Source organism: Arvicanthis niloticus, chromosome 1, assembly GCF_011762505.2.
Source record: "Arvicanthis niloticus isolate mArvNil1 chromosome 1, mArvNil1.pat.X, whole genome shotgun sequence".
Classification (NCBI taxonomy): Eukaryota; Metazoa; Chordata; class Mammalia; order Rodentia; family Muridae; genus Arvicanthis; species Arvicanthis niloticus.
Window position 1 is genome coordinate 93017132 of NC_047658.1, and position 26892 is coordinate 93044023.

The window sequence follows — 26892 nt, forward strand, 5'->3', positions numbered from 1 at the left end:
GAGAGCCTTGGTGTGTACAAGGCTCTAGAAAAATGATTTTTCATTACTTTTAATTGTCTTTCTTTTTGTTTGTTTTTGAGACAGGGCCTCACTGTGCTGAGAGGCTGGCTCCAACCTAAGGATCCTCCTGCCTCAGCTCCTGAGTGTTGGGTTACAGGCCTGCTCCATCACACCCAGACCCTCTCTTTTAAATTGATATCAAAACATGGACACACATAATATCTGACCAGCGCTAGCCTAAGGGCCCAGTCCATCTGTGCCACACTCTGTCCTGATCTTTCCTGAGTGAACAAAGGTCCAGCAGCCTGTCGCAGGACTTGCTCAAGGGATTAGCCTATTTCTGCTCTTACAGAATGGGGAGGCCCTTCAAGATCAAGAATGTCAGTGCTGCCGTGAATGTGTTTGTGGGGAAACTGAGGCACTCAGAAGGGAACTGACTTGCCCAGAACAAGGATTGGAGGTTGACAGATTGCTTGCTGAGTTCAATCCCTAACACCTTGTCAACTGGATATGGTGATACACATCTGTAATTCCATCTCTCTGGAGGTAGAAACAGGAGGATCAGAAGTTCAAGGTCATTCTTGGCTGCCCAGAGAGTTTGAGGTCATCCTAGCCAGGCTACATGAGACCCCTTGTAAAGGAAAGACAGAGAAGGAAAGATAGAGAAAAAGACAGACAGACACAGAATACGTGGGGGGTGATGGAGAAAGGAATTAAGGCTGGTGTTGAGGCACCTAGCTTTGGGAACCCAGTAGCTAGAGATACTATGATGTTCCAGATGGCCCAACATCGGCGTGGCCCCTAATTCTCCATATACCTCTATGTAGCATGAAGGACTTTAGATGCACCATGGCAATGGCAATATCAGTGTCCTCCTTGTCTCTCCTTTTAGGCTGCATGTCATAGGAGGACAGAGGCCAGCGCCACTGGGATCGCAGCAGACTCCCAACTACTGGCCCCATGCTGATGGCATATATTTGTTGAGTGAATACGTGATATGGATTCAAGACAAGGACCAGGCTTAAGTGGACCCACCTGAGAAAGAGAGGATGCGGTCTGAGGAGGGTGGGTTTGTCTGGCTGCCTGGGACCCTGGGCCTCTGAACCTTCACTGACTCTGGTCTTTTCTTCATACTTGAGTCTACCTGATGCATCTTTCCCAGAACCACCAAGTCCTTGGATCTTTTATTAAGCATGTCCCCAGTCATAATGACTGCTGGATTACACATGTGAAAACCACTGCCTGCCTTCTAGATGATTCTAGGGAGGGAATGGAGACAGGCACGGCTGTGAGAGATGACAGCAGTGCTGCTACAGCTGTCCCAGTCACCTGGAACCAACTCTTGTCATCTGCACTCAGTAAAGCAGGTGCTTCTTGTTGCTGTACTTGTCCATAGCTGAGGGACCGAGGCTCATCTGGGAGAAGGTAACACCACCTAGACTCACAAGCACCATGACATCTTAGTTGTCAGTGCACTAGACTGAGAGATGCCTAGGAGATCAGGATGCCTGGGGGGGAGTTTCCAGGACTATTACATCACCAGGGCTCTGACTTAATGGATCCAGTGACTTCGCTGATGAAATATAAATCTGCATGACTATAGTGTGGAGTAAACCTGGAAAGATGGAGCCCGGATGAATGAAGCGGGTCACTGGCGCGAGCCATTTAAGGGTATATAGGCCTAGCCCCGTACCATTTCTGCTGTCTGGCCACCTAAAGGAACAACTCTGCCCCACCAGGGTAGTCTACCATGATGTTCTGCCTCACCCAGGCTCACAGCAATGGGGCCAAGCAAACATGGATTGACTCCTTTCAAACTGTAAGCCCGAATCGACCATTCCTTCCTTAGGCTGTTTCTGTAAAGTGTTTTGTCACAGACATGGAACCCTAACGTATCCTCCCCTTCACCACCACAGCACCGGACAGTAGCTTATGATAACATGTGCCACTCTTGGTGCAGGACACCTGGTGGTAGCAGCCATTCCCAGACTCTGTAGCTGGACTCTGCAATATCTCCAGGTTCTATTGCAATCGGTTTACTGCCTTGTTAGAGGGCAGGGATGGGTCATTTCAGGCAGAAGGAATGAGGTGTAAAATAGATTCTTGGCAGCCCTGGGAAGCTTTTAGGAGGTGTGAATGCCCAGCAATCTTGTCGTTGGCGGAAGGCAAGCAACACAGTTGCAGAGGGAATCCAGGTACAGAGGGCCACTCATCCTGTTTCTAAGGCTTTAAAGAGTCTGTCACAAGACTCATCGTCATCATACTTACAAGCCTGGGTCCTGGACATCTCAACTATGTCACCCAAAATGCCCTCAAATTTGTAATCCATCTGCCTCTCATCTGTGCTTGGCTTACAGGCATGGGCTACCCTGCCTTGCAGCAACCTATATTTAATGAGAGTCCCCAAGTGTTTCTTAGCAACGGGCATGACTGGAATACTACTGCCTTGGATCAAAAATCAGACAAACAGAAAAGCATAGGCATGAATAGCGTTGAGCAGGACTATGGCCTGGACCAAGTGACAGTCCCAAGAGCCAGTTCCTTTGCTGCAAGACAGAATGCTGATGACCTCATAGGGACTAAATCGATATCAGAACTTCATGGGGACCTACTATGTGGGTGCACTGAACGACAGTAGGTTCCTGTACATCAACACTCTGGTGGGAAGAGAGTAGAAATCAGTAAGTTAACCCAGAGGTCAAAGAGAGGGAGTGAGTGCAGGCAGGAGCCATGGGAAGAGGCCCCTGGGGGATGCTATGCTACCCGTGCCCCAGGCAGGGAGGGGCCTGGCTTCAAAGCTGGGAAGATGGAGTCAGGCTCATTTCTCAAAAAGATGGCCAAGGAGATTGGCCCAAGAAGCATCAACTTCCACCTTCACGTTGCTGAGTAGCCCAGCCTATGACCAAGGCAGACTGCTGCAGGCAGGAACCGCTCTGAACTGGCTCTGTGACCAGTGGGCCTCAAGGGCACAGGCAACTTGTTTCAAACACAGAAGCCTGCTGGGAGCATAGCCACATATCTGCCATCCCAGTCTAGGTGCCAGAGGCAAGAAAATTACAAGTTTGAGGCTAGCCTGGGCTACAAAGTGAAATTCTACCTCAAAACAAAATGCAGAACCCCAGCTTGAACTGAGATCATTCTCCATTCGACTCTCCACCCCAGTGTGATATCACTAACTCCAGCTGGGACCCCTGACCTCCAGATGGCAGGGTCTCAGATGTCTTCAAGCTGCGTGCCTGTTTGTGCCCAGGAAATTGGCCTTGATATTTATTTTGAATATATGGTCTGGTCTGCTTCCATTTTAATAACGGAACCAACTCTCACAGTGTTCTATTGAATTTGATTTTGATCTAATCAAAATGCCAAGTTGCTCTAGGCCCACAGAAAGTCTTCCTTAAAATTTGTTGTGCTGTTCTGGGGGGCAGCTATGGCCAAAGCCCATCTAGACAGCGCTCCCACAAGCTGCCTCTGTGTCCTGAGAATGACAGGCTCTTGCAGAGCCATGCCTCATAGACACACCTGGCAAATCAAAAGCTTGTCCCAGGCATCAGACTTGACAGGAGCCATGAGCTGCAAACCCCAATCACCCCAGAGGACGACACAGATACCCAGATCGGATGGCAGCATCAATTCCATCAAATGTCACATCTGATGTGCTCCCAAGCTAGCTGGTGGCACTGCAAAGCCCCAAAGGCAGATCTCAAAGGCAGACTGTCCTCAGAGCAAGAAACTGTGGCAGAATCAGATCATAGAAGGACCAGGGGAGAAATAGCAACTTTGGCAGTAGTTAGAAGTGAAAGAAAGTTTATATAACTCTTCATGTCAGAGTAGCTGCTCTGGGAGGAAGTTGTGGGAGATGCTCAGAGATGCAGAGGCAACAGCTGAGCACCAACTGTGTGGTACTTACTGAACTGGTGCTTGGGCTAGAGACACGGACAAGATGGACAAGGTGCTTATCAGAGAGATGAGAGAAATGGATTACAGGGGCATAATAACATGGTGAGTCAGGGAGGGTCAGACGCTGGAAAGGAAAGAACATAGCACCTGGGAAACCAGTCCACAGCTGAGGAAACAAAGCAAACGGCACAAGGCTTTAGAGAGGGCATCCCGCAAGTGCAAAGGTCCCAGGAAGTGAAAGAGCTTAAACATGGTGTAGCTGCTGCCTAAAGTGGCAAGAGAGAGGAAGATGGTGAGGCCAGGGTCTTGGGGCATGAGCTGGAGCCCTTGGTGAACAGAAACATTTACAGTGCCAACCTGGGTTTCGTTGCAAACTGGATTAAGTGAGGTCTCTGCTCAGCAAAGTTGCCTGGTAATTCTTCCTTCTTGCGTCCGGATCAGCCATCAAAGAGCTAGCAGGCAGGAGCTTTGCAGAGCGCACACAGCAAGTGTTTAATAATGTGGCTCCCTGACACCCTCCTCCCCCATGCCTCCTGCCGGCAAGCTGTGCCTGGCAGGATCTGAGCAGCTGCTTCATGAGGAAATATTGCAAAACTCGCCCAGGCGGTTCCAAAATATTTTCTGGGCATCAACCCCACAGCCGCTAAGAGGCCGGGTTCCTGGGGACTGGCTGCTTCTCTAGGCTGTTAGCTCTCTACTCTTGCTGGTTTCCCATCCTCAGGACCCAGCCTGGGGAGATGGATCCACATAGACAGTTCCTCTGCACTACTGAGCCTACATCCCCTCTGTTACTGCCTGACTATATGACATTGGATAAGCCCAGTCTTTTAGTTTACTAAGACAGGGTCTCACCATGCAATCCAGGCTGGCTTCAAATTTATGATCTTCCTACCTTGACCTGGGAGGTACATCCCACATTACTGGGATGACAGGAATGTGCCACCATGTCTGGCCAGAGCTATTCTTGGCCTTCTAGGATTCCTTGTCCTGTCTTTCACCAGCTGAACTGACTCAGTGAATGAGTGAGCTCATCCTCTCTAGCCCCTGTACTGTGCCCTAGATAAGGTGCCACGCCCTGATGTCTCTGGCTAGTGGGGACTCCACCATGCTCTTGCCACACTGTAAGTAACAGAATGGGCCTTGATGTCCTACAGGCATGAACACTTATCAAGGTCCTACAGTTGGCCTTGCCTGTCACTCTGCTTCTGGGGCCCAGAGGTGTCCATGAGTAGGGATGAATGAATGAGTGAGGAAATAAGAGAGTGAATGGATGGATGGGTGGGTGGGTAGATGAGTAGATGGATGGGTGCATGGGTGGATGGATAAATGGATGGGTAGGTGGATGGGTAGGCGGATAGATGGGTGGGTGGGTGGATGGATGGATGGGTACATGGATGGATGTATGGATGGATGGATGTATGGATGGATGGATGGATGGGTAAATGGATGAGTGGTGGATGGATGGATGGATGGATGGGTGGGTGAGTGGATGGATGAGTAGATGGATGGGTGGGTGGGTGGGTGGGTGGGTGAATGGGTGGGTAGGTGAGTGGGCGGATGTATGGATGGATGTATGGATGGGTGAAAGAACAAATGAATTCCTCTCATGCATCATAGAAATGGCCTCTTTAGAGAAACAAATTCCTTCCCTGCTTTGACACAGGCACCCATCCTCAGGACTCCTGGTGGTCCCCAGAAGCCACAGGAGTACAGCCATCTCTACTCTCTGCCCTAATGGAGGGCACTGAACAGGGGTGCTTGGGAACTGAGACTCTTTTCTCTCCTGTGAAGCCAGGATGGAGAAAGCCTTCCTTACTGGCTCCTTGGAGCCCTTGGGCACAGCTCCCTGCACCTGCCCTTCTCCAGAGATGATCTTGTAGTCTCTCAGCACCAGCCATCCAGTCCACATCCCTCCTATGGGCTTGTGATCTCCTTCCATCCACCGTCTATCTCAGAGATGCCCTATGGCCCCCAGACTCAACACCTGCCAAGCCTTGAAGCCTCTTACCAAACTCTCCCATTGGTGGTGACACACACCTTTGAAGACTCCTGTAGAAGTTCTGTGTGACCCCAAGGCTCCTCTCTCCCTGCTCTTGCTCTCACATGTGAGATCATGGGGGCACACCTGCTGAGTGCCAGCTAGTGACATCATGGCTCCACACTCTGGTCGCCCCCACCAGTGACCTGGAGCGTTCCTGTCACAGCTGGGACAGTACAGTGTCACTGCCCTGATGTTCTCAGGTAGAACTCATCGTCCACCTCTTCCTTGAGTCCCATCCCCATGCCGGCTTGTGATGTCTGGATCCCCTAAGCAAAACGAAGTTCAGTGGACACAGCCTGTTATTGTTATTGTGAGAGTGTGTGTGTGTGTGTGTGTGTGTGTGAGAGAGAGAGAGAGAGAGAGAGAGAGAGAGAGAGAGCATGTATGTGTGTGAAAGTATGTTTGAGTGTGTGAGTGTAAGAGAGACAGTGTGTATGTGTGTGTGAGTTATGTGAATATATGTCAGAGTATATGTGAGAATGTGTGTATGTCTGTCTGTATGAGAGTAAGTGTTTAAGAGAGACTGTATATGTGTGTATGTGTAAAAGTGTGTATGTATGTGAGAATGTGTGTATGTGTGAGAGAGACTGTGTGTATGAGTGTGTATATATGCGAGTGTATGAGATTGTGTGTATGAGTGGAAGAGAGACCATGTGTATGAGTGTGAGAGTATATGTGAAAGTGTATGTAACTATGTGAAAGAGTGTGTGTATGTGAGTGTGAGTTATATGTATAGGAGTGTGTATGTATGTGAGACTGTATGTATGAGAGAGACTCTGTGTGTTTGAGTGTATGTGTGTGAGAAAGACTCTGTGTGTGTGTGTGTGTGTGTGTGTGTGTGTGAGTTGTGTTGGGGTCTGATCCCAGAGGAGCCCAATCTGATCCACTCTGACAGTGCCATCGTGCTATCAGAAAGTTCCCAAATCTATGCTTCCACATGGTCACATTCAAGCTACCCTCACATTCCCCAGGAAACAGGGGCTTCCAGGCTGGCCTGCCTGCAGCTAGCATAGCCCTTTCTCTACCCCGACCCTGAGCTCACCACAGAGGCATGTGCATGGACAGAGAGGCAAGAGACAAGGACAGAAAGGTCAACAGAGACCTACAGATGAGGCAGACAGAGACTCTAACGGAAGATAGATAGATGATAGATAATAAATGGAGAGATAGATGAGAGGTGACAGATATATAGATGACAGGATATATAGACAGACAAGCAGGCAGACAGACACATGGATACAGAGACAGATGAGCACATACATACATAGATACATACATAGACGTGTAAATACATAGAGACAGAGAGCACTGAGGGTAGGGGGCTCAGGCTTTACATTCGGCTCCCAACACTCCTGGGCTTCAAGCATAGAGACTCAGGTATAGACTGAAGCCTCCAGAGCAGAGGTCCGTGTTAACTAGCAAGGATATGTGACCTAGGGTAAGTTGCTCTACCTCTCTGAAGCTTAATTCACTTACCTGCTAAGCTTCCTGCCTGTGGGCGTTAGGAGTTAGGGAGTCATGGAAGACTGAAAAGCATCCATATGGAATGGAGCTGGCAGGGGAAAGCCGCTCACTGAGACGTAACTGCCTCACCTGCCTTCTTTGGCAGCTCCCTCCTTTCTGATGTGTGAAACACTCTCAGCTCTGCCTCCCTTTGGCGGCTGGAGCTGACACTTGTTCTCATGGCTGCCCTGCATCCTTCCTAATGTGTCCGTCAGAGTGAGGCAGGTCACGTGAATTCGCTCAGAGCCTCCAACCTAATCTGTCCAATGTTCTCCCTGCCCTGGTGGATCCCACCCAGGGCTGATCTCAAAGGCCACTGGTAAAGCTGGGCCAGGCCTGGAGCTGCCAGACTCTGCTTCCTGTCTGTAGTGTGTGTCTGGGGCAGACTGCTGGTACAGCTTCCTGTCCACCACGTAAGCACTTACGGGTGGGGTATCTCTCGTGACGGCAGGCAAGACGGAAGTCTTCCTCTTCACTCACGTCCCCCTTCTCAATCCTGGAAACAAACAAAAGAAACCCGCAAGGCTGGAATGAGAAGGCAGGCAGAGCAAAGGGTACCCAGGCATAGAGAAGCACCATGCCAACTTTCAATGTAGCTTTCTATCTGTGGCCCACACCCCGAGATATGGGTACCACTTTTCCCATTTATGGAAAAGAAACTGAGGTATTCAAGGGACAATTGGGTTGCAAAGCAATCAGCAACCATCCACATGGCCAGGGCTTACACACACACACACACACACACACACACACACACACACACACGAAGAGGAAAAGAGGAAGAGGATAGAGAGGGAAGGGAAGAGGAGACAGGGACAAAGGGGGATGTGCTACACACATATATAAATAAAATTAATTCCTGTCAGAAAGTTGCTTGTGGGTCCAACTTGGCTATTGCTAGAAGTTACCCATTAGGAGTTTTAAACCCCATGTGGGCCTTCCTTCCTCGTATTGTATAAGCTCCTGGGCTTTAGTTCTTGAAACAACTATAGAACAGCACTGGAGGTTGTCATTACTAACAGCAGACAGCACAATGTGGTGGCTGCTGTGACCAATACAGCAATGACAACCACTGCACCCACCAAATACATAAGGAAAATGAGGTAAGGGGAGCTGGGAGCTACAGAGTCACACTGCTTGGTCACTGCGGAACTGAGGTCACAGTTCATCCCACCCCAGTGTCCCAGATCTTCAGATGTCCAAAGCCTCACATGGATCCTGTGTTTTCCTGCCGGAAGCAGACGCTCAGCCCCAGAAGGCTGCAGAAGGGTGGTCAGCTGTCTCCCAGACCCACTTTAAGCTCAGCCCTTCCCTTTAAGGTACAAGCTCTGTCACAGCCCTGCAGAGCCAGCAGATATGGGCCTGCACTGGAGAATCTGCCAGAACTGATTTTGTACAGAAACTGGTTCGTTATAGAATGGCAGCAGAAGAGGCTGAGATGGGGCATCATGAGTTTGAAAGCAAGACCCTGTCTCAACAAAGATTAAGAGGAGGAAAGAGAAAGCAAAGAAAGTGGGGGGTGGGGAGTGAGGCCCAGTAGGGCTAGGCTTTGGTCCAGGTTGTTGGGTCAAATGTCATCTCATCCTCCAAACCTCCACTGGTCCCCACACAGTAGCTTCCAATCCTGGCTGCTCCTGACCATGACATCACCCAGGGACATCAAGCTCTTGTTTAAAAACAACTGCAAATGTCACGAAGTGACCCATCTCTAATTTGAGCAGAAATTTCTTTTAAAGGAGGACAGTGTGAGCCATCACAAGAAACAGAGAAAGTGTCCTGAAGGACTGAGAGGAGCTTCGCAGAACCCACACTCTGATGGGTGGCAGGTGGGAACAGGCACATTGGATGTGGCACGTGTACCTTCCCGGGCCTCAGGTTCTCCTGAGTTGTGGCTCCACCTTGTACTGGCTGCTTAGGTCTGTACATGTCTTCCATGTCCCCTGTCTCAATTTCCTCATTCAGTAGGTAGGCATGTACTACCTGTTGCCTAAGGCTGTGTGTGGCCAGCACTGGGCAAACTCATCCATTCAGAACTTCCGTGACCATTTGCCCTCATTATTCCCATAGCTGACAGTCTTATCAGCGGCAACACACTCAGTATCACCATGAAGTTCCAGTTACAGAGATGTGCTCCTTTGCTGCATCACCCGTGTACCCTTCTTCCATGCCAGTTAGCTCTCTGGATGACTTTTGAGACAAGGTTCTATTATATAGCCTGGCACTAAACTTGAAAGCCTCCTGCCTGGAGCCTCCCGAGTACTGGAATGACCGGCATCCTCTGCCTTGCCTGACCCAACAGTCATGTTTTGAAGGAAACAGAAGAAAGACTTTGAGTTGTCAGCACTCTGGTGCAGCCAGGGTCAGTGGACTCACTGGTGGTTGCAGCACAATCTCCTGCCCCAGAAGCCACTGGGTTGCTTTACCCAGGCCCAAGGGCAGTCATGGCCAAAGCCAAGAGCAGTGTCCAGAAAGCAAAAGAGCCACAGGGGAGGGTGGTAGTGCAGAGGGGCCCTGAACACTAACACCTGGCTCTCAGAGATGGAGACGAGCCCAGTGCAAAGAAGACCTCTGCAGACCGAGTCTTTTCATGTGGTTAGATGGGCTACAGCAAATGGGGCCAAGATGGGCAACATAGGCAGGGACCCATCATTAGCTTTGCCACATTCCCTGCATGGCTTCTATTGCACGATATCCCACCAGAACCATCCTCAAAGCCAGCCTCCCTTCCCTAACCCCAGGCCAGTTGTTTCCAGCCACTGCCTCCACTATCTGACTCTGTGCTTCCTGTGGAAAGGCTTTCTTCCTCCCCATTTTCAGTATGCATCCCTGCGCATGCGTACCAGATAGGCTTGAACTTCCCAGAAGCATCAGCTAGAAGAGCCTGCACTGGTCGACATTTCTGATCTGAAGATATTTGCAAACAGAAATGAATAATTTCACACCAGCAAACCAAAAGAAGAGAACCCCCCTCTCTTTTTCACACACACACACACACACACACACACACACACAAATACCATCATCAGAACAACAGGAACTAACAATCATTGGTAATATCTCTCGACAGCAGTGGACTGAATTCCCCAATGAAAAGACACAAGCTAACAGCAGAGTGGATACACAAACAGGATCCATCATTCTGTGGCATACAAGAAACACACCTCAGCAACAAAGATACCTCAGAGTAAAGGGCTGGAATTTCCAAGCAAATGGACCCAAGAAACAAGCTGGAATAAGCATTCTAATATCTAATAGACTTTCAACCAAAAGTAATCAAAAGAGATGGGGAAGGACATTTCATACTCATCAAAGGAAAAATCCACCAAGATGACCAAGATATCACCCAAAGGCACAATTATGTAGATTCGGAGAGGCCGGTCTTGGGTGTAGGGCTAGATGATGCTTTTTTCATGGGCTCCATGGAGGCCCATACTGTGGGTTGCAAAATTCCAGTTGAGTCTCAGAACAACTGCTAAGCCTGGGTCTCCTGGCTTTCCCAAAGTGTAGGACTTGCAGGAGGGGAGTCATGGCTCAAGACCTTCCCACAACTGTTTCTCTGACCAGCTAGTTGATAAGAAGAACCTGAGGAGTTCAGGAAGTGGCCATTTCTTCCAGATGTTGCTTCCAGAGGTTCTGCCCATGTCCTCTCCATCACTTCCCACCCTAAGGACCCCCCCACCCCCGTCATTCCTTCCAATGCAGCTGTGGATCAGCAGCAGCAATTGGAGCAATTCGAGGGTCTTGTGATCTTCTGGGCACCAATCTCTAAATCCTGGGGGACACATTCCTCCCAGGAATAACAATTTCAAAGTACCCCAACCTGGAGCAGTGCCCTTCAGGGAGCCCTGAGAAGTCCCATCAAAGCCTCCTTGAAAATAGAGCTGAGATTCAGAAGCTACAGATCCAGACAGCCTCAGAGGACAAAATACACATGGATTTTAATGGTCAATTTAGAAAGGGATGAAGGATAGAATTAAAAGGAATAAAAAAAAAATGACCTGTAGATGGTTATTTAAGATTCCATAACATCCCACCGAAAAGGCAGTTCCAAGAGAAGAAGAGCTAGATAAGTTTTAAAGATATTTTATTTCTAATTTTTCCCCTTCTTTTGCATGATGAGTCATTTGGAATATATCAGGAAAGAGCAGTTCCCCACCATGCTCATGTTCTGGTCTTTAGGAGTGCTTTATTTTGTCTCAGTTTCTGTAAAGAGGCATGCAGACATCTTGTGAATGGCAAAATACATGAAGTCTCCAGCATTCGTCCCATTGGAACACCAATCTTCCATGCCACCTTTGAAGACTCCACAGGCTTCCTCCTAAAGCAAGACCCCAAGGACAGTGTGGTGACCTCCTGGTTTGTGGCAAAAGACCCTTCCACTGTCCTGAGAACTGCTCCCATTGGGAAGGAGCACAGCCAGCAGTCCAGAAGCCATGGTGCCTTGGTATGATCATGTACTCAGGCTTGGATGTCCAGAGGGCAAGCAGATCAGAGACATCAGGGGAGGCAAAGAATGAGGCAGAACACAGAGAGAGGTTGGGACATTCCCATGATGCCATGGGGACCATGAAAGTCCCATCAGTACTCTGAATGGCGAGGTGGGGCCATTATCCTGGTCACATCAGAGTGTTGCTGAGCAATGGCTAATGGGAGTCAAAATGGAACAGGCGGGGATTTCCAGGTTCACTCAGGTGAGTGTGAGGTGACTCAAGCCAAGAGTGGAGGTGGGAGCTGCCGAGATGTTAATGCCTAAGAAGAATCAGATTGCCATCTACGAACTCCTTTTTAAGGAAGGTGTGATGGTCGCCAAAAAAAGATGTCCACATGCCCAAACACCCGAGCTGGCAGACGAGAATGTGCCCAACCTTCATGTAATGAAGGCCATGCAGTCTCTCAAGTCTCGAGGCTACATGAAGGAGCAGTTTGCTTGGAGGCATTTCTACTGGTACCTTACCAATGAGTGCATCTGGTATTTCTGAGATTACCTGCACCTACCTACCTCCAGAGATTGTGCCTGCCACCCTTCGCCACAGCCACCCCACACCGCAGCCAACCCAAGACTGGCAGGCCTCAGCCCAAAGGTCCAAAGGGTGAGCAGCCTGCAAGATTCACAAGAGGGGAGGCAGACAGAGACACTACAGAAGGAGTGCTGTGCCCCCTGGAGCTGACAAGGAAGCTGACACTTCGGCTGGGGCTGGCTCAGCAACTGAGTTCCAGTTCAGAGGCAGCTTCAGTCGTAGACGTGGTCAGCCACCTCAGTGAAGTTGGAGATTATGTTGTATTGAATAAACTTTAAAGAAAAACAACAACAAAAAAGAGTGGAGGTGGGAAGAATGAACTACAGTTATCTCTACTCAGGTGCCCTGAGACCCCAGTGAGTCCTGAAGCCCAGCGCTGTCCCAAATCTTAAACAGTAGACTGCTTTCCCTCTGTGTACACCCATGAAAACTTAATTCACAATCAGGCACAGTGAGAGACAGCTTTAAGATCTGGTAATAATACATTTAAAACTCTTATTTTGAGACACAGTCTCACTATGTAGCCCAGGCTAACCTTGAACCCACAATCTTCCTGCCTCCATCTCCCAATGCTAGGATTATAGGTTTGTGCCTAGCTAAAAATAAAAACACTTAGAATAACAAGAAACAAGAAATAAGGAAATGCTGTTTAAAACTTGGACCAGATCTTTAATTCCAGCTGTCAGGAGGTAGAAACAGATGGATCTCTGTGTGTCCAAGCTAGCCTGGTCTATATAGAGAGTTCCAGGCTATCCAGGGCTGCATAGTGAAATGCTGGTGTGTGTGTGTGTGTGTGTGTGTGTGTGTGTGTGTGTGTGTGTTGGGAGGGGGAGGTAGGGAGTATTTGAAACATGATTTGCTGGCTTCTGTAACTTCCCATGTTTCATGGGTCCCTGAAGTTGCAGAGGTGGCACATAGGTAAGGAAGGTTGTGGTGCTTTAGTGACAGGGAGTGGAACTATTTGAGAAGAATCAGAAGGATTAGGGGGTGTGGCCTTGCTGGAGGAAGTGTGTCACTGGGGGTGGGATTGGAGGTTTCAAAAGGCCCAAGCCAGGCCCAGTGCCTCTGCCTGCTGCCTATGGATCAGGATGTAGCTCTCAGATCCTGCTCCAGCACCATGCTCCCTGCCATGTTAATAGACTAAGCCTCTGAAACTGTAAGCCAGCCCCCAATTAGATGCTTTCCTATAAGAGTTGCCTTGGTTATGCTGTCTCTTCACAGCAATAAAACAGGGATTAAGACAGAGGTCTAGTTTGACTGTGATGAGAATTCACTGGTCCTGGCGTAAGAAGACCTGTGGGGCCAGAGGCCCAGCTTTCACCAGCTTGGACACCTACAAAAGAAACATGCAATTGGGGTAGGGAAGCAAGTAAACTGGACTGGGTTTGAAGGGCAAGCATGTGAGTGAGTTTAGCCATGTTGACAGGCAGTAGCTTCTAGAAGCTGAAATAGCAAGTATAGCTGCATCAAGGAGTGTGCTTCTGAGATGTGGGTGTCCTCAGCCAATTGGTCACTGAGGGAAGAAGAGGAGGGCTTGCTGGCCCAGGAGAGGTGCAAAGGTATGATCCTAGCAATACCAAGGAGAGGAAGGAGGGTGGGAAACAAAGATGACGGTCCCCGTGTCCACGCTCTGAGTGATCTTTGTGGGTGGTCAGTTCTGCCTCCGTTACTACACAGCTGAGGATGTTACAAGGACAGAAAACCCCAGCCTGAAGGATGCCCCTCTTCCTAAGAAGGTAGTATTATTCTCCCTGAGCAGAGGGAGGTCTCAGAAGGCTTGCAGGTAGCAAGAAAGGATACACCTAGAAATCTGCAGCTCCTGTCACCTTGTGACCAGGCTGGGAGGTAGGACACACTCACCCCAACCCCCAGCCAGACAACAGGGCTCACCGGAGGTGAAGCAACTTAGCGAGGGTACTCATGCCTCCAGGATCATTCTGTTTGTTTTCTTGTGTATGTATACATACATATATGCTGTATATGTGTACATATATGTATATGTGTATATATATTTGCAGTACTAATGACTAAACCTATGTCATTTATTTATTCATTCATTCATTTTTGAGGTAAGGGTCTCACTATGTAGATCAGGCTGGCCTCAAACTTGCAGAGATCCTCCTGCCTCTGCCTCCCATGTGCTGGGGCTAAAGCATCTGCTATAACATCCAGCTCTCTCCTTTTTAAATTTTAAATTTATTCTTTTTTTTTTTTTTTTTTTTTTTTTTTTTTTTTTTTGGTCAGAGTCTCACTAAGTTGCCCTTGAACTTACTCTGTAGGCCAGGCAGGCTTTGAACTTGCAATTCTCACCCTCAGGAGTATCTGAGCTCACATTTTCTGCCACCAAGCCCAGCTTGCAGACTCAATTCAAAGTCTGATTCCACAAGGACTCAGAGCTCAGTGCAGGCAGAGAGCTAGAAGATGCGGCTGCCGTGGGAAAACCCAACTGACCTGCTTCTAATTAACAATGCTTGCTTTGTTATGCCCTTGTGAATCCAGGTACTGGGAGAGGCTGGAGAACAAGAGCACGCTGCCTTCAGAGGGAAGGGCTGACACACAGAGCTAGCGGAGCAAGCTGCACACAGCAAGGACCGAGCATGTGCTATGAGTCACCAGAACAGCCAAGAAGCAGGCGGGAAGCAGGCGGCAGGCGGTTACCTCAAGTGGGAGCGCCCAGGCAGCTCTGGGCTCCTTGCTCCTCACCATGGGCTGCTGCACCCACAGGGAGGCAGGCTGCTTGTTTAGTGTGGCTGAGTTCTCTCGAGGGTCTGACCCAACAGGTCTTATTTTTTCTCATGTGCTGTTAAACCAGATCTGAGCACTTAAGTATTCAGAAGAACCCCTGATCTGCAAATATTTGCCTACCTTCAGTAGCTCCCACCCACTCCCCAGGAGGCCAATTAAGACACCCTCCTTGGGGACAGCTGGCAGCAAGACAGTGGGACTCTTGAATTCTAGAGGCTTCACAGACTTGAGACATATCACTCCCAGTTGCCAGTCTTCAGGGGCTAGGTCAGCCAGCCTGGTGGTATAGCTTGCCCTTTCCTGTGAGAATGCTATGTGTTTAACACATGCACATACATGTGTACACACACACCACACACACACACACACACACACACACACACACACACACACACACACCACAATGTTTCAAAGCAATTCAGAACCTGTCTAACAGCCCCTGACACCTTTGAAGGACTTTTGTTGAGAAAGTTCCAAAGGGACCTGGGTAAGAGAGGGATGAGGCAGGAGACAGCCCAGGCCTATCTGCCCAGCCGCTTCCCAGAGCAGCAAGCGTGTTCCCAGACCTCAGGAAGATAGATAGGATGGATGCAGACTCCTCTCCTGATGGTGACAATGGGGGTAGTAGGAGCCAACAGTCTGCTATGATGAGCCAGATGCTCATACTTCCCGACCTGCCTCTCACACTGAGGCTCCTCCACCTGGAGACTCCTCAGCACCCTCCTCTGCCAAGGCTACTCTGTCCCTGCCACATGGTAGTCATCAGGACCAAGATTAAATGCCATGGTAACTATGTGGCCTGGGATGGCACTTGTGTGGCCTTGGACAAATCACAGCATCTCTCTGAGCCTCGGCTTGGCATATGTAGAGTAGGGACAACACTTTTACCCACACCTCCTAGAGATTCTGTGGGAATCAATGAGTCAGTCACACTTGGGGTGTTTAGGGGATGTGTGTCAGGCCGAGCTGTTACAAGATTAACAACCCATCTGAAGCACTATCCCGCCTCTATCCTAAGCAGGTGGTTTCCAAGTTTATGCTACACTCAGAGGTCCAACATGGCCATTAGGAGAAGGAACAAAAACTAACTCTCTCTCTCTCTCTCTCTCTCTCTCTCTCTCTCTCTCTCTCTCTCTCTCTCCCTCTCCCTCTCCCCCTCCCTCTCTCTCTGCCTTTGCATGTCAGGCCCTGAACCCAATATACCACAGGGAACAAAATGTCAGCATTTCCAGTTGCCAAAGGCTCTGGATTCTCTTCATGTGCGGAAGACACAGGCCCAGAGTTGTTTGCTGCCTAGAGCCAAGTCACACAGCAGCGAAGAGCCAGATCAGACGGCAACACCCTCTGCTTCCCAGAGGCTCTCCTGTGTGTCTCTCAGCTGCCCTGCAAAAGCCGTGCAACAAAGCCATGTGCTCCGAGCTGCTTGTAGGCAAAGAGTGGGGAGTGGAGGGGTGGGGAGAGCGGAGAGGAGGAAGAAAATAGAACAGAGCAGCAGAGCTGAAACATTCTCCTTGGAGGGAAGGGAAATCAAATTTGATGAACCTCTGCATAATGCTAAGTTATGAATGTGCAAAGTGATATTCCACGCGTATGCCGGGGAGCACTCATCACGAGCCTGAGCAGTCCAGGGCTTCAGGAACTGGGACCGGATGAGAATCAGCTGCCAGGGTGGGGTACGCATGGTCTGAGCTGCTCCCTCAGCAGAGCAGGGTGCAATTTCCCCAGCTGGATCATATCAAAGTGTAGCACGCAGTTGTAGTGTTAATGGGGCACCGGGGGCTTCAGGCTATTCACCAGAGCTCTAAGTACTGGGGGCTGGCAGCCTCAAGTCCTGGCTACTGATGCTGGGCTGGGACAAACTCCTGAGCATGCTGGGAATAAATGGTCTCCTCTCTGCCAGGACACTGTCTGCAGATAAGGAGACTGGAGTCAAGTGCCAGGCAAGAGGAAGGCAGCATCTAGGGCTCTCAAGGATCACCAGGAAAGCACCTCATGATTTCCCACTAGGTTTCTGGCACAATCCTGGACACTCCGGGTGCCATAAGTGACACCAGGTGATACTAACCCCAGCATACCTATGCAAGACACACATTCAGGAAAGTGACCAGGAAGAGGGGTGAACTGATGTGTACCCCCAGGGGAAGCACCACAGATGTAAAACCCTGGAATAGGGAAGTCTTGGAGTGCCTGTGGAAGAGGGGATGAGCAAAGGAAAGACCAAGTCAGAGGAAAATTTGGAATAATCATGCAGGAGCCCATCCTCCGCTTGATGTGGCATACAAGTCTGCCTCCAAGAGACTTCTGGCCCAGTCTTCTTCCCTCTAATCCTCCATATACCCTGAAGCTGTGCTCCTGGAGCTGCTCAGCTCCACCCACTGTGAGTACTCAGCCCCTCCTCCCCACACCCAAGGACAAGGTATCTGGAAGGTGGCTTCAAGAAACACAGGAGAGGAGAAAGGGGACGGGAAGGAGGGAAGGATCAGGAAAGGTGTACTCCTGGGCAGGCTCCCACTCAGAGCTTAGGTCCCACCAAGAGCAAGCTCAGTATAGTTTCTCCTGTGAGTAGGAAGCCCAGGCCTCCTTCCAGCACTGCTGAGAGCCTCCTGGACATTCTAGAAAGCACCATGCCTTTGAGAAAGCTGACTCCTGAGTTGGAGCCCTTACTCTGAAAGCCCCCCAATACCTGCAGTAAGAGCCCCCAACACCCCCCACATACACTGTCTGTGAACATTGGGCAGATATGACCATAGTTTCAGGACACCTATGTGAACACAAGCAGATCCCTGGGTTTGATGCTGAGTCTGCTTCTTATCAAGTGGCCTGATTCTTGGGGCCATGGCCAACTCCGAATAGGCTCCGACTCTGAACTGCACAGACTTGAGCCCATTTCCTCCTTACTGTGCAGTTTTAAATAAGGAGTCTCTGAGTCTCATCTTCATAATCCATCAAAGGAAGCTAGCAGTGCCCCCGTGGGAAATCTCAAGCATGCTGTTAGATGCCCAGACACAGGACCTGGCACAGCTATGTGGGACAGCCATAGCTGGATGGCTATCTCGGATTCCACTCAATCGAAGGTGGTGTGGGCTATGGTGTCACTCAGTGGGAGAGTAGTGTTAGCATACATGAGACCTTGGGTTCCATTACAGGCACTGGGGGGAAACAGAAGCACCCAGGGGAAACACTGGGAGTGGAGACCCCAGGCCCATATCAGCAATTCTTAGACTCCTACAGACTTCTACATCCAGCTTAGGCAGGGTAGTCTGTGGATGGCCAGAACATGAGGCACCTCCGTCCCAGCTTCTGCTGTCATCAGTGTCCACCTAGGAGGTAGACAGAGTTCTGAGGGAAGCACTAGTCCTGATTGGGTGGACGGTTTCCTGAGCATGCAGGAAGCAGTAATAAGAACAGCACCTCCCATGGCCAGAAGAGATTCCAGCAGCCAAAGCTGGGCAGGGTGGCATTAGATTGTAGCTAGCCTACAGGAATGACTTTGATGGAGCTAGGAAATAAGAGGGAAGAACAAGGTGGGCTCAGAACCACTGAACTGAGGCTGGACTGGGCCACCCATCCACCCAAACACCTACCCATCTACTCATCCATCCATCCATCCATCCATCCATCCATCCATCTTTCAATCCATCTGTCCATCAATGCATCCACTTATCCATCTAGCCACCCATGCACTATTTGTTGACACCTACATTGTTCCCAGATCACTTCTGAAGACACAGGTGATTAGGTGTTGTCCCTGACCTTGAGAAGTCACCAACTTCTGGTGGCCATCACCAACCCTACTGTGGGATCCCTTCTCACAGCACTGTTACAGGGCTTAAGAAGGAGCCCTGGTTCAGCCTCCTTCTGATTGCAACTGAAATAGCCTGGGGCTTGAATGGCTACCACTCACATGTTGTTCCCTCTTGAGTTTCCCATAATTTGGTCACATAAGTCCTGAGCAATCTTACGTCCACAAAACATTTGATGTCCCAGAAATCTGAAAGTGCATACTCTATCTCACCCAGTTTGTTCCACCACCAAGATCACCTTAATCAGACCATTTGTTCCCGTCTTGAATGAGGTCTTTGGGTTACTGAGGTTAGGCCTTGGGCTTTAAACTCCTAGTACTGGCCAGAGGGGACCACATGCGCACTGACCTCTCCCGGAAGTATTTGATGGCCTCAGGGTCTATGAAGGTCGGCTCCTCCCGGTATCCCTGCTCAAAGACCTTGCGCTTGTGCCGGAACTCAATGACTGTCTTGGTATAGGAGTTGAGCGTAGTGACGGACGCCGCCATGCAGCAGGTAAATGAACCCCAGGCCAAGCTGTCAAGAGACCAAGAGAGAGAGAGATGCCACAGTGAGGATGGGCATGGACAAGGAGCCTCATCCACACACTATTTGTCTACTTAGCATAGCTACAAGCCCTAAGACTTGGTTCCCACTCCACTTTGATCTGTAAGAATGACTGTGGTCTTCACATTGTGACAAAGAAGCATTCCTTAGCCATTACTGTGAGAACAAGGTGAGAGAGAATCAGGGACAGTTATCCAGGATGCAGTGATGACAACAGTGGTCCTGGGAAGATGGAGTCCTGGCCACAGGACCTGGGAGGAGGGAACAGTGCATGAAAAGCTATGGAAGCATGAGGTAGCGGAGTCCATGAGCACACACGGTGGGAGGCAGGGGTGCTAGTGTGGGGATGCCTAAAGACATTGAAGCTGACTCTGGAGAAGGAGGCAGGCATGTTTAGCATGAGGGTTACAGTTACCTTTGCTCCCATATGCCCCTGGAAAATACCGCTGACCTCTGTGCCAAGTGCTCCTCACTCACATCCAGTCTTGTGAACTGGAATTAAAGGAGCTGGCCCTTGAGTACACCAGACTAGGGCCAGCACGTGGTGGTACTCAGGAAAGGCTTGCTGTCATTACAGTCACTACCCAGAAAGGCGTTCTTACTCCTGCTGCTTTGTGATCCAGGATACAGGCAGGCCCGCTGGGAGATGACATGTTCTGATGTCCCTCTAGGCTGTCTACTCTCTGATTCTCCCCCTGTACCTCCTGCAGCTGGACTGCTTGGCTGCCCTAACCCGATGAATGCACTAAACACTCCAAGGCCAGACTCAGTCCTAGCAATGGCCTCCTGCCTGATCCTTTTGGTCTGGATTGTACATCTCAGTGCCAGGAGTGGGGAGTCCACCTGGCTCCGATCCCACTGGCCTGATTTCCTCCAGGTTGATAATCTCTTCTGATCTTAGTTTATGGGCTCATGTCTGCCCTCCCAGCACAACAGTACCTGAGAGCTCCAGGCTGCCACCTGCCAACAGCCCGCCTGTAGGTCTCTGAATACCACCATCCCTAATCCCTGTCTTAGGGCAGCCCTGCCTCCCTCCTGACAACACCCTGAATAAACTCCAGAAGGAGAGTAAAGGAAAAGTCTGTGGACTCAGCCTTTCTCAAATGGATCTTCAATAATCACCTATTTCCATCCATGCCTAACCCACTAGTAGGTTCCTCACATCTTTTGGAGCTAATTTAGATTTTCTAGAAGCCTGGAGTGTCTATAATAGACATTTTTAAGGCGTCAGCCTCTCCAAGGATTTCCAGGCCCATTAAAGTGTGCAATGCGTCACACACACACACACACACACACAGAGAGAGAGAGAGAGAGAGAGAGAGAGAGAGAGAGAGAGAGAGAGAGACAGAGACAGAGACAGAGACAGAGACACAGAGACACAGAGAGACAGACACAGAGATACAGAGAGAGACAGGGCTGTGGCCAAAGCTGAGCCAATCAAGTGCTCTCTCCTGAGCAATGGAGCTAAGATGCCAGCTAAGTCAAGGATGTCTCCTGATAGGAAACTCACAACCTGAGGTGGGAGAATGAGGAAATGAGCTTGTTTGGAGAATTCTGGAATGTTAGTTTAACCTGCCCAGCATTCATTCCTGCTTCTGATAACAGTATTTCTATCCTTTTAGGGCCATAGTTTGTGTGGATCTGGCCTGCCTTTAGCCTCTAGAGGTGAGCACCTGACTAGGCCTGGGCAATTCAAGTATTGCTTCCTGTTGCCTCAGCCTTTAGGGATGGACCCATGGCTTAGGCCTGGACATGGAGGCTCCATCTCAAAAGCTGTAGAGAAGGAAAGCCCATATCTCTCCTGGGTTACTGAGCTGGTGAGCTGTCTACCTGTAACTGCTTGGGACAGTCTTATTACCATCCAACCTGAGACTTAAGCTGGCCCAGGAGAAAGCAGAAGCTAGTAAGGAGCTGTCACCATTGTCCTTGAACCTGTCCTTCTTGGGAACCCAGGTCCTTTCCTTTGGATTTTTTTTTTTTTCTCATCAGCCGTTTCTGACACAGGAGAAAAAAAATCCTTATTTACTTATCTATGTAAATACCTTCTTTCACATAAGTTAGTTCTAGGGTGAATTTTTAGTCCTTACAGTCAGAAATATTAACTTTAACTAAACCTTTACTCATACTCCCAATGGTTCCAACCAGAGGATGAAGCAGAAAGTCTGTAGGCAGAGATCCAAGCAAAGCAAAGGACTGAAAAGGATGGGGCCTGGGCCATAGGGATTGTTCTGTTAACTAGGCAGTTAGAGTTATCTAAGAAGGAACCACAATTGAGAAGTTGCCTCTATACAATTGTCACCACAGCCTGTGGGTGCATTTTCTTAATTATTAACTGATGTGGCAGGACCACCCCCCAGGTAGGTGGTTGTGGATGGTATAAGAAAGCAGGCTGAGCTATTCATGAGGAGTGAGCCTGTAAGCAGCACTCCACCATGGCTTCTTCTTTAGTTCCTGCCTCCAGTTACAGCCCTGCTTAAGTTCCTGTCCTGACTTTTCTTAGTGATGAACTGCTGATGAACTACTGCCTGGAAGTGTAAGATAAAGTCAGCCCTTTCCTCCCAGTTTGCTCTTGGTTATAGTGTTTCATCACAGCAATTGACGTTTCACTAAGACAGGGAGGATCCAAAGCTACAGGGATAGAGCCAGGCTGTAGGGATGGAGCCCAGGCTGTAGGGATGGACCCCAGGCTGTAGGGATGGAGCCCAGGCTGTAGGGATGGAGCCCAGGCTGTAGGGATGGAGCCTAGGGTGGAGAGATGGAGCCAAGGCTGTAGGGGTGGAGCCCAGGCTGTAGGGATGGAGCCCAGGCTGTAGGGATGGAGCCAGGCTATAGGGATGGAGCCCAGGCTGTAGGGATGGAGCCCAGGCTGTAGGGATGGAGCCTAGGGTGGAGAGATGGAGCCAAGGCTGTAGGGGTGGAGCCCAGGCTATAGGGATGACACCCATACTTTAGGAATGGAGCTCAGGCTACAGGGATGGAGCCCAGGCTGTAGGGGTGGAGCCCAGGTTATAGGGATGGAGCCTAGGCTGTAGAGATGAAGCCTAGGGTGGAGAAATGGAGCCAAAGTTATAGGAATGGAGCCTAGGCTGTAGGGTTGGCCCCTAGGGTATAGGGATGACACCCATACATTAGGGATGGAGCCCAGGCTGTAGGGTAGAGCCTAGGGTATAGGGATGACACCCATACATTAGGGGTGGAGCCCAGGCTTTAGAGTGGAGACTAGGGTATAGAGAGGGAACAGAGGCTCCAGAGATAGAGCAGAGGCAGACAGAAATTGCTGGGCAGACACAAAGGAAGGCTGACCTGTAGGTCATGTCCACACACCATCTGTAGTTCATGTAGGACATTCATTCAAAGGGAGTGTGTCCTGAGCTAGCTGCCAACCAGCCCCCTTTGTTCTCAAAACATCAAAGCCCCTGCCCCACCCTAGTCCTCCCTGCTGTCCAAGCTTTGCCCAGGCCTCCAGCCCAGCTGTTTACTCCTCACCTCCAGTGTCACCTCCTCAGCCCCCACTCACCATCTCCACTAAGCCTCAGTCCTCACCACACCCTGCAACTTTCTTGGAACCTTTTCCCTCCTGTAATCATTCTTTGATTTTAAATCAATTTTAAAAATTGAGATACTTGTAGATTCATATGAAGCTATAATACAAATGGAGAGATGGGAGGAGTTGTACCATCTTTAGCCAGTTTCGGGCAGTTACAACACATTACAAAATGATGGTGCAGTGCCAGGACCATGGTACTCACTAGTCATAAACTACAGTGCACAGTGGATCCCTCCTCTTGCCGTTTTATAACCACATCTACTTTTTTCCTGACCTCCTCTGGTCCTTGGCAACCACTAATCTGTTCTTCATTTCCAGCATTTGATACAGGTGGAATCACGCGGCATGCATGCCTGGGCTCGTTGTTTTCACTTAGCAGTTGTCTGGAGAGTGACCCAAACTGTATCCATCAATAGTTTTCTCTTTGGTGCTGAGTTGTGTGTGTCCCCACAGCCCACCAGCATCTGACTGGGTCAGTATGTGTTATTTTAGCTGCTCTAAGAGACACATAGTCCTAGCTCATAGTGGCTTTAATGTGTGTTTCCTAATGGCTAAAGGTGTTGAATTTTCCTCTGCTTGTGTGCACGATCTGTATACCTTCTCCACTGTTCACTTCCTAGTTGGGAGGTTTTGTTCTTGCGGTCCTCTTAGTTTTCAGAGTTCACTTTCTTATATGTACCAGGTGGATTAGTTCCCATTATGTGGCTGTGATAAAACACCATGACCAAGGCTGATTTAAGGAAGAGCTGATTTGGGCTTAGGTTCCAGAGGGTTGAGTCCACCATGGCAGAGTGGAGGCATGGCAGCAAGCAGCAGGCCAGAGCAGGAAGCTGAGAGCTCACATCCTCAACCATAAGCACAAAGCAGAGAGCGGAACTGGAAGTGGGGTGCAGATAAATAACCTCAGAGCCTGCCCTCAGTGATGAAGCCTCTAGCAAGGCTGTCCCAGCCCCTAGACAGCACCACCATCTGGGGACCAAGTGTTCAAATACCTGAGCCTATGGGGGTGGGGCATCTCTTTTTCAAAACACCACGTCAGATGTTAGCCCTTTGTCAGATGTGTGGATGAAAGACACTTAGAGTTGTAGCATGTCTTGCCAGCCTCTTAATAAGCAGAGTGATTGATTTATTTTTTTTCCTTCTGTGCTTTTGAAGTGAAATCTAAAAACTGTCTGCTAAGCCTTCATTCCCAAAGGTTTTCCTCCTATATTTTTCTAAAACTTTTATAATGTTACATCTTATGCATAGGCCTGTGACCTGCTTTAATGCAGAATTTAAATGAATGTTGGTTTTCTGCTATGAGTGTCCAATAGCTCCAGCACCATCTGTGGAAGACATGGCCCTCATTCCACTGAACTGACTGGCTCTTTTATAAAAATAACCACAGTTTTCAAAAAGCGGGCATTTGTTTGAGTCTGCTCTGCGATCCCTATGTTCTATCCCATTGATGGATGTGCCTACCACCCTGCACCCCCCTCCCCCACACACACACTAGTCTGGGTTGCTATAGCTCTAATAGGTCTGGAAACTGGGTAGACTGAGTTACCCTACTCTCTCCTTTAACATTTTTTTTTTAGCTATTCTGCTTCTTGTTCATGTCCATCTGCATTTTAAAATATCTTGCATATTTGTATAAGTCTTGTTGAGATTTTGATAATAATCATATTTAACCTGTATTCCACTTTGAGAATTGCTATGGACCTCATGTTGAGTGGTTTGATCCATGAACATGGTCTACTATTAAGATCAGTGATTTCTTTCATTGGAGTTTTTCAGTTATTAACGTATGAGTTCTAGAAATGCTTTATTAGTCTAAAGCCTATGCGTTTAATTTTTTCTAGTAGAAATATTATATTTTTTGGCCAAATTTTCATTGTAAGCTTATAGAAATAAAACTGATTCTCTGTTTCTTTTTATGACCTAAGGCTATGCTGAATTCACTGGTCCAGTCTGTAAAAATTTGATATGTTTCTTGAGTATTTCTGCACAGACAACCCTTATCTGCACATAGGCGTGGCTTGTTTCTTCCTTTCTGATCTGTATGGTTTTTATTGCCTTGTATATCTAATTTGCTAGCCAGGACTTCCAGTGGCATTCTCAATCTCACAGAGATGTCCTTCAACATTATTTCAAGGCTGTCTACAGGCATTTATCAGGTTTTGTTTTCAAGCTGAAATTCCCGTTCATCTTTATTTTCTGGGAGAATTATTAAGGACGTGAACTAGTCCAGGTGCTTTTCTGTGTCAGTCGGTAAGACCATGTGATGCTCCTTCTTTTGGCTGCTGATGTGGTTGATGGCATTGAGTGGGTCTCAAATTCTTCATCAGTGGGCAACCTTCCTCAACATGTTTTATACTTCTCATATACTCTGGACTCCTGACTCCTGTTTGCCATCCTTTGGTGAAGGATTTTTGAAACTATATTCAAAATAACTGTTAGTCTTGCACCCCCTTCTCCCTCCCCTCCTCCCTACCTCCCTTTTCCTCTTCCTCTTCCTCCCCTTCCTCTTCCTCCTCTCCCTCCTCCTCCTCCTCCTCCTTCTTCTTCTTCCTCTCTCTCTCTCTCTCTCTCTCTCTCTCTCTCTCTCTCTCTCTCTCACCCCCCGCACTCTCTTTGTCTTGTTTTAGTATCAGAATAACACTAACTTCATAAAATAAATTGCTAAATGTTCTCTCATCTTCTATTATCTGACAGATAATAGTATTAATTCTTATTTAAATATTTGGCAAGATGTCCCAGTAAGATCATGTGGGCTTGGAGATTTCTTTTTGAACATTTAAAAACTATTATTTCAATGTTCTTAGTAGTTACTGGGATATCCAAATGACTTCTTTCCTGCTGGGTGAGAAGTACCCATCTGTGCTTTCAGAAGAACAGCTCCGTTCCATCCAATTGTCAAGTGCACGTGTCCTGAGCCATTTGTAATATGTCCTTGCTATGCTTTTGATGTCCTCAGGGTCTGTCACGGCTGTACCTCATTTTAGTTTTGAAAAAGCTAGGGTCTGTCAATTTTATTTGTCATGTTTTTTAAAAAGCAGATTTTTTGCTTCATTGATTTTTCTCTGGTTCTTTTTTTTTTTTTGTCATCGTCGCTCATTTTCAGTTTTGCTGATTTCTGCTCTTATCTTTCTTTTGTTTGTTTTTGGAGTTATTTTAAATTTTTTTCTACAATCTTGGCATGAAAACTTTCATTACTGTTTAAAATATTTCCCTCCTTTAAAAAAGATTCATTCATTTGTTCGTTTTTGTGTGTGCCTGTGTTTAGTGTGTATGACTGTATGTATGTATGTGTGTCTGTGTTAGTGTGTATACATGTGTATGTACACATGTGTACAGTGGCTCATGTATATGAGTGTGTACACAGAGGACAGAAGGCATCAGCTATCCCCCTCTCTCTGCCTGTTCCTTTGAGACAAGGTCTTTCCCTAAACATGTGGCTTGTATTTTTATGGCTAGATTAAGATATATATATATATTCTGGGATCTGAACTCTGGTCCTCGTGACTGAGCAGCAAGCACTCTTAGCCACTGAGATGCCCCTCCAGTCCCAGTCTTTCTCTCTCTTTCATAAGGAATCATCCAGTGTTGTTCTTTTCCCTTTCCATGTTACTTTAGCCCCCCAGATTTTTGAGATGTATTTTAATTTTTTTCATTTAATGTATTTTAACGTTTTCCTTGAGGTCCTTTCTATGGCTCAGGCACTGCTGAGAAGTTTCTTCTTTAGTTTGCAACTGTTTCCTGATTTTTCTCCATCTTTGTTTGGTTTCATTGTGGCCAGAAGACACACTTTGT

The 26892-nt window shown here is 48.5% G+C and overlaps 1 protein-coding gene and 1 pseudogene across 3 annotated transcripts in view; one reads left to right on the forward strand and one right to left on the reverse strand.

Annotated features, from left to right (window-relative positions):
* Gsg1l (GSG1 like) overlaps positions 1–26892 on the reverse strand; it is a 194733-nt gene that overhangs the window by 6258 nt on the left and 161583 nt on the right. For all 3 annotated transcript variants that reach the window (XM_034513676.2, XM_076942353.1, XM_076942363.1), the window contains 2 exons: positions 19356–19523; positions 7867–7937 (listed from right to left, as the gene is read on the reverse strand). In XM_034513676.2, the coding sequence (XP_034369567.1) occupies positions 7867–7937; positions 19356–19523 (239 nt within the window). The remainder of the gene's footprint in view (positions 1–7866; positions 7938–19355; positions 19524–26892) is intronic.
* Positions 12109–12729, forward strand: LOC117716602 (small ribosomal subunit protein eS10 pseudogene; annotated as a pseudogene).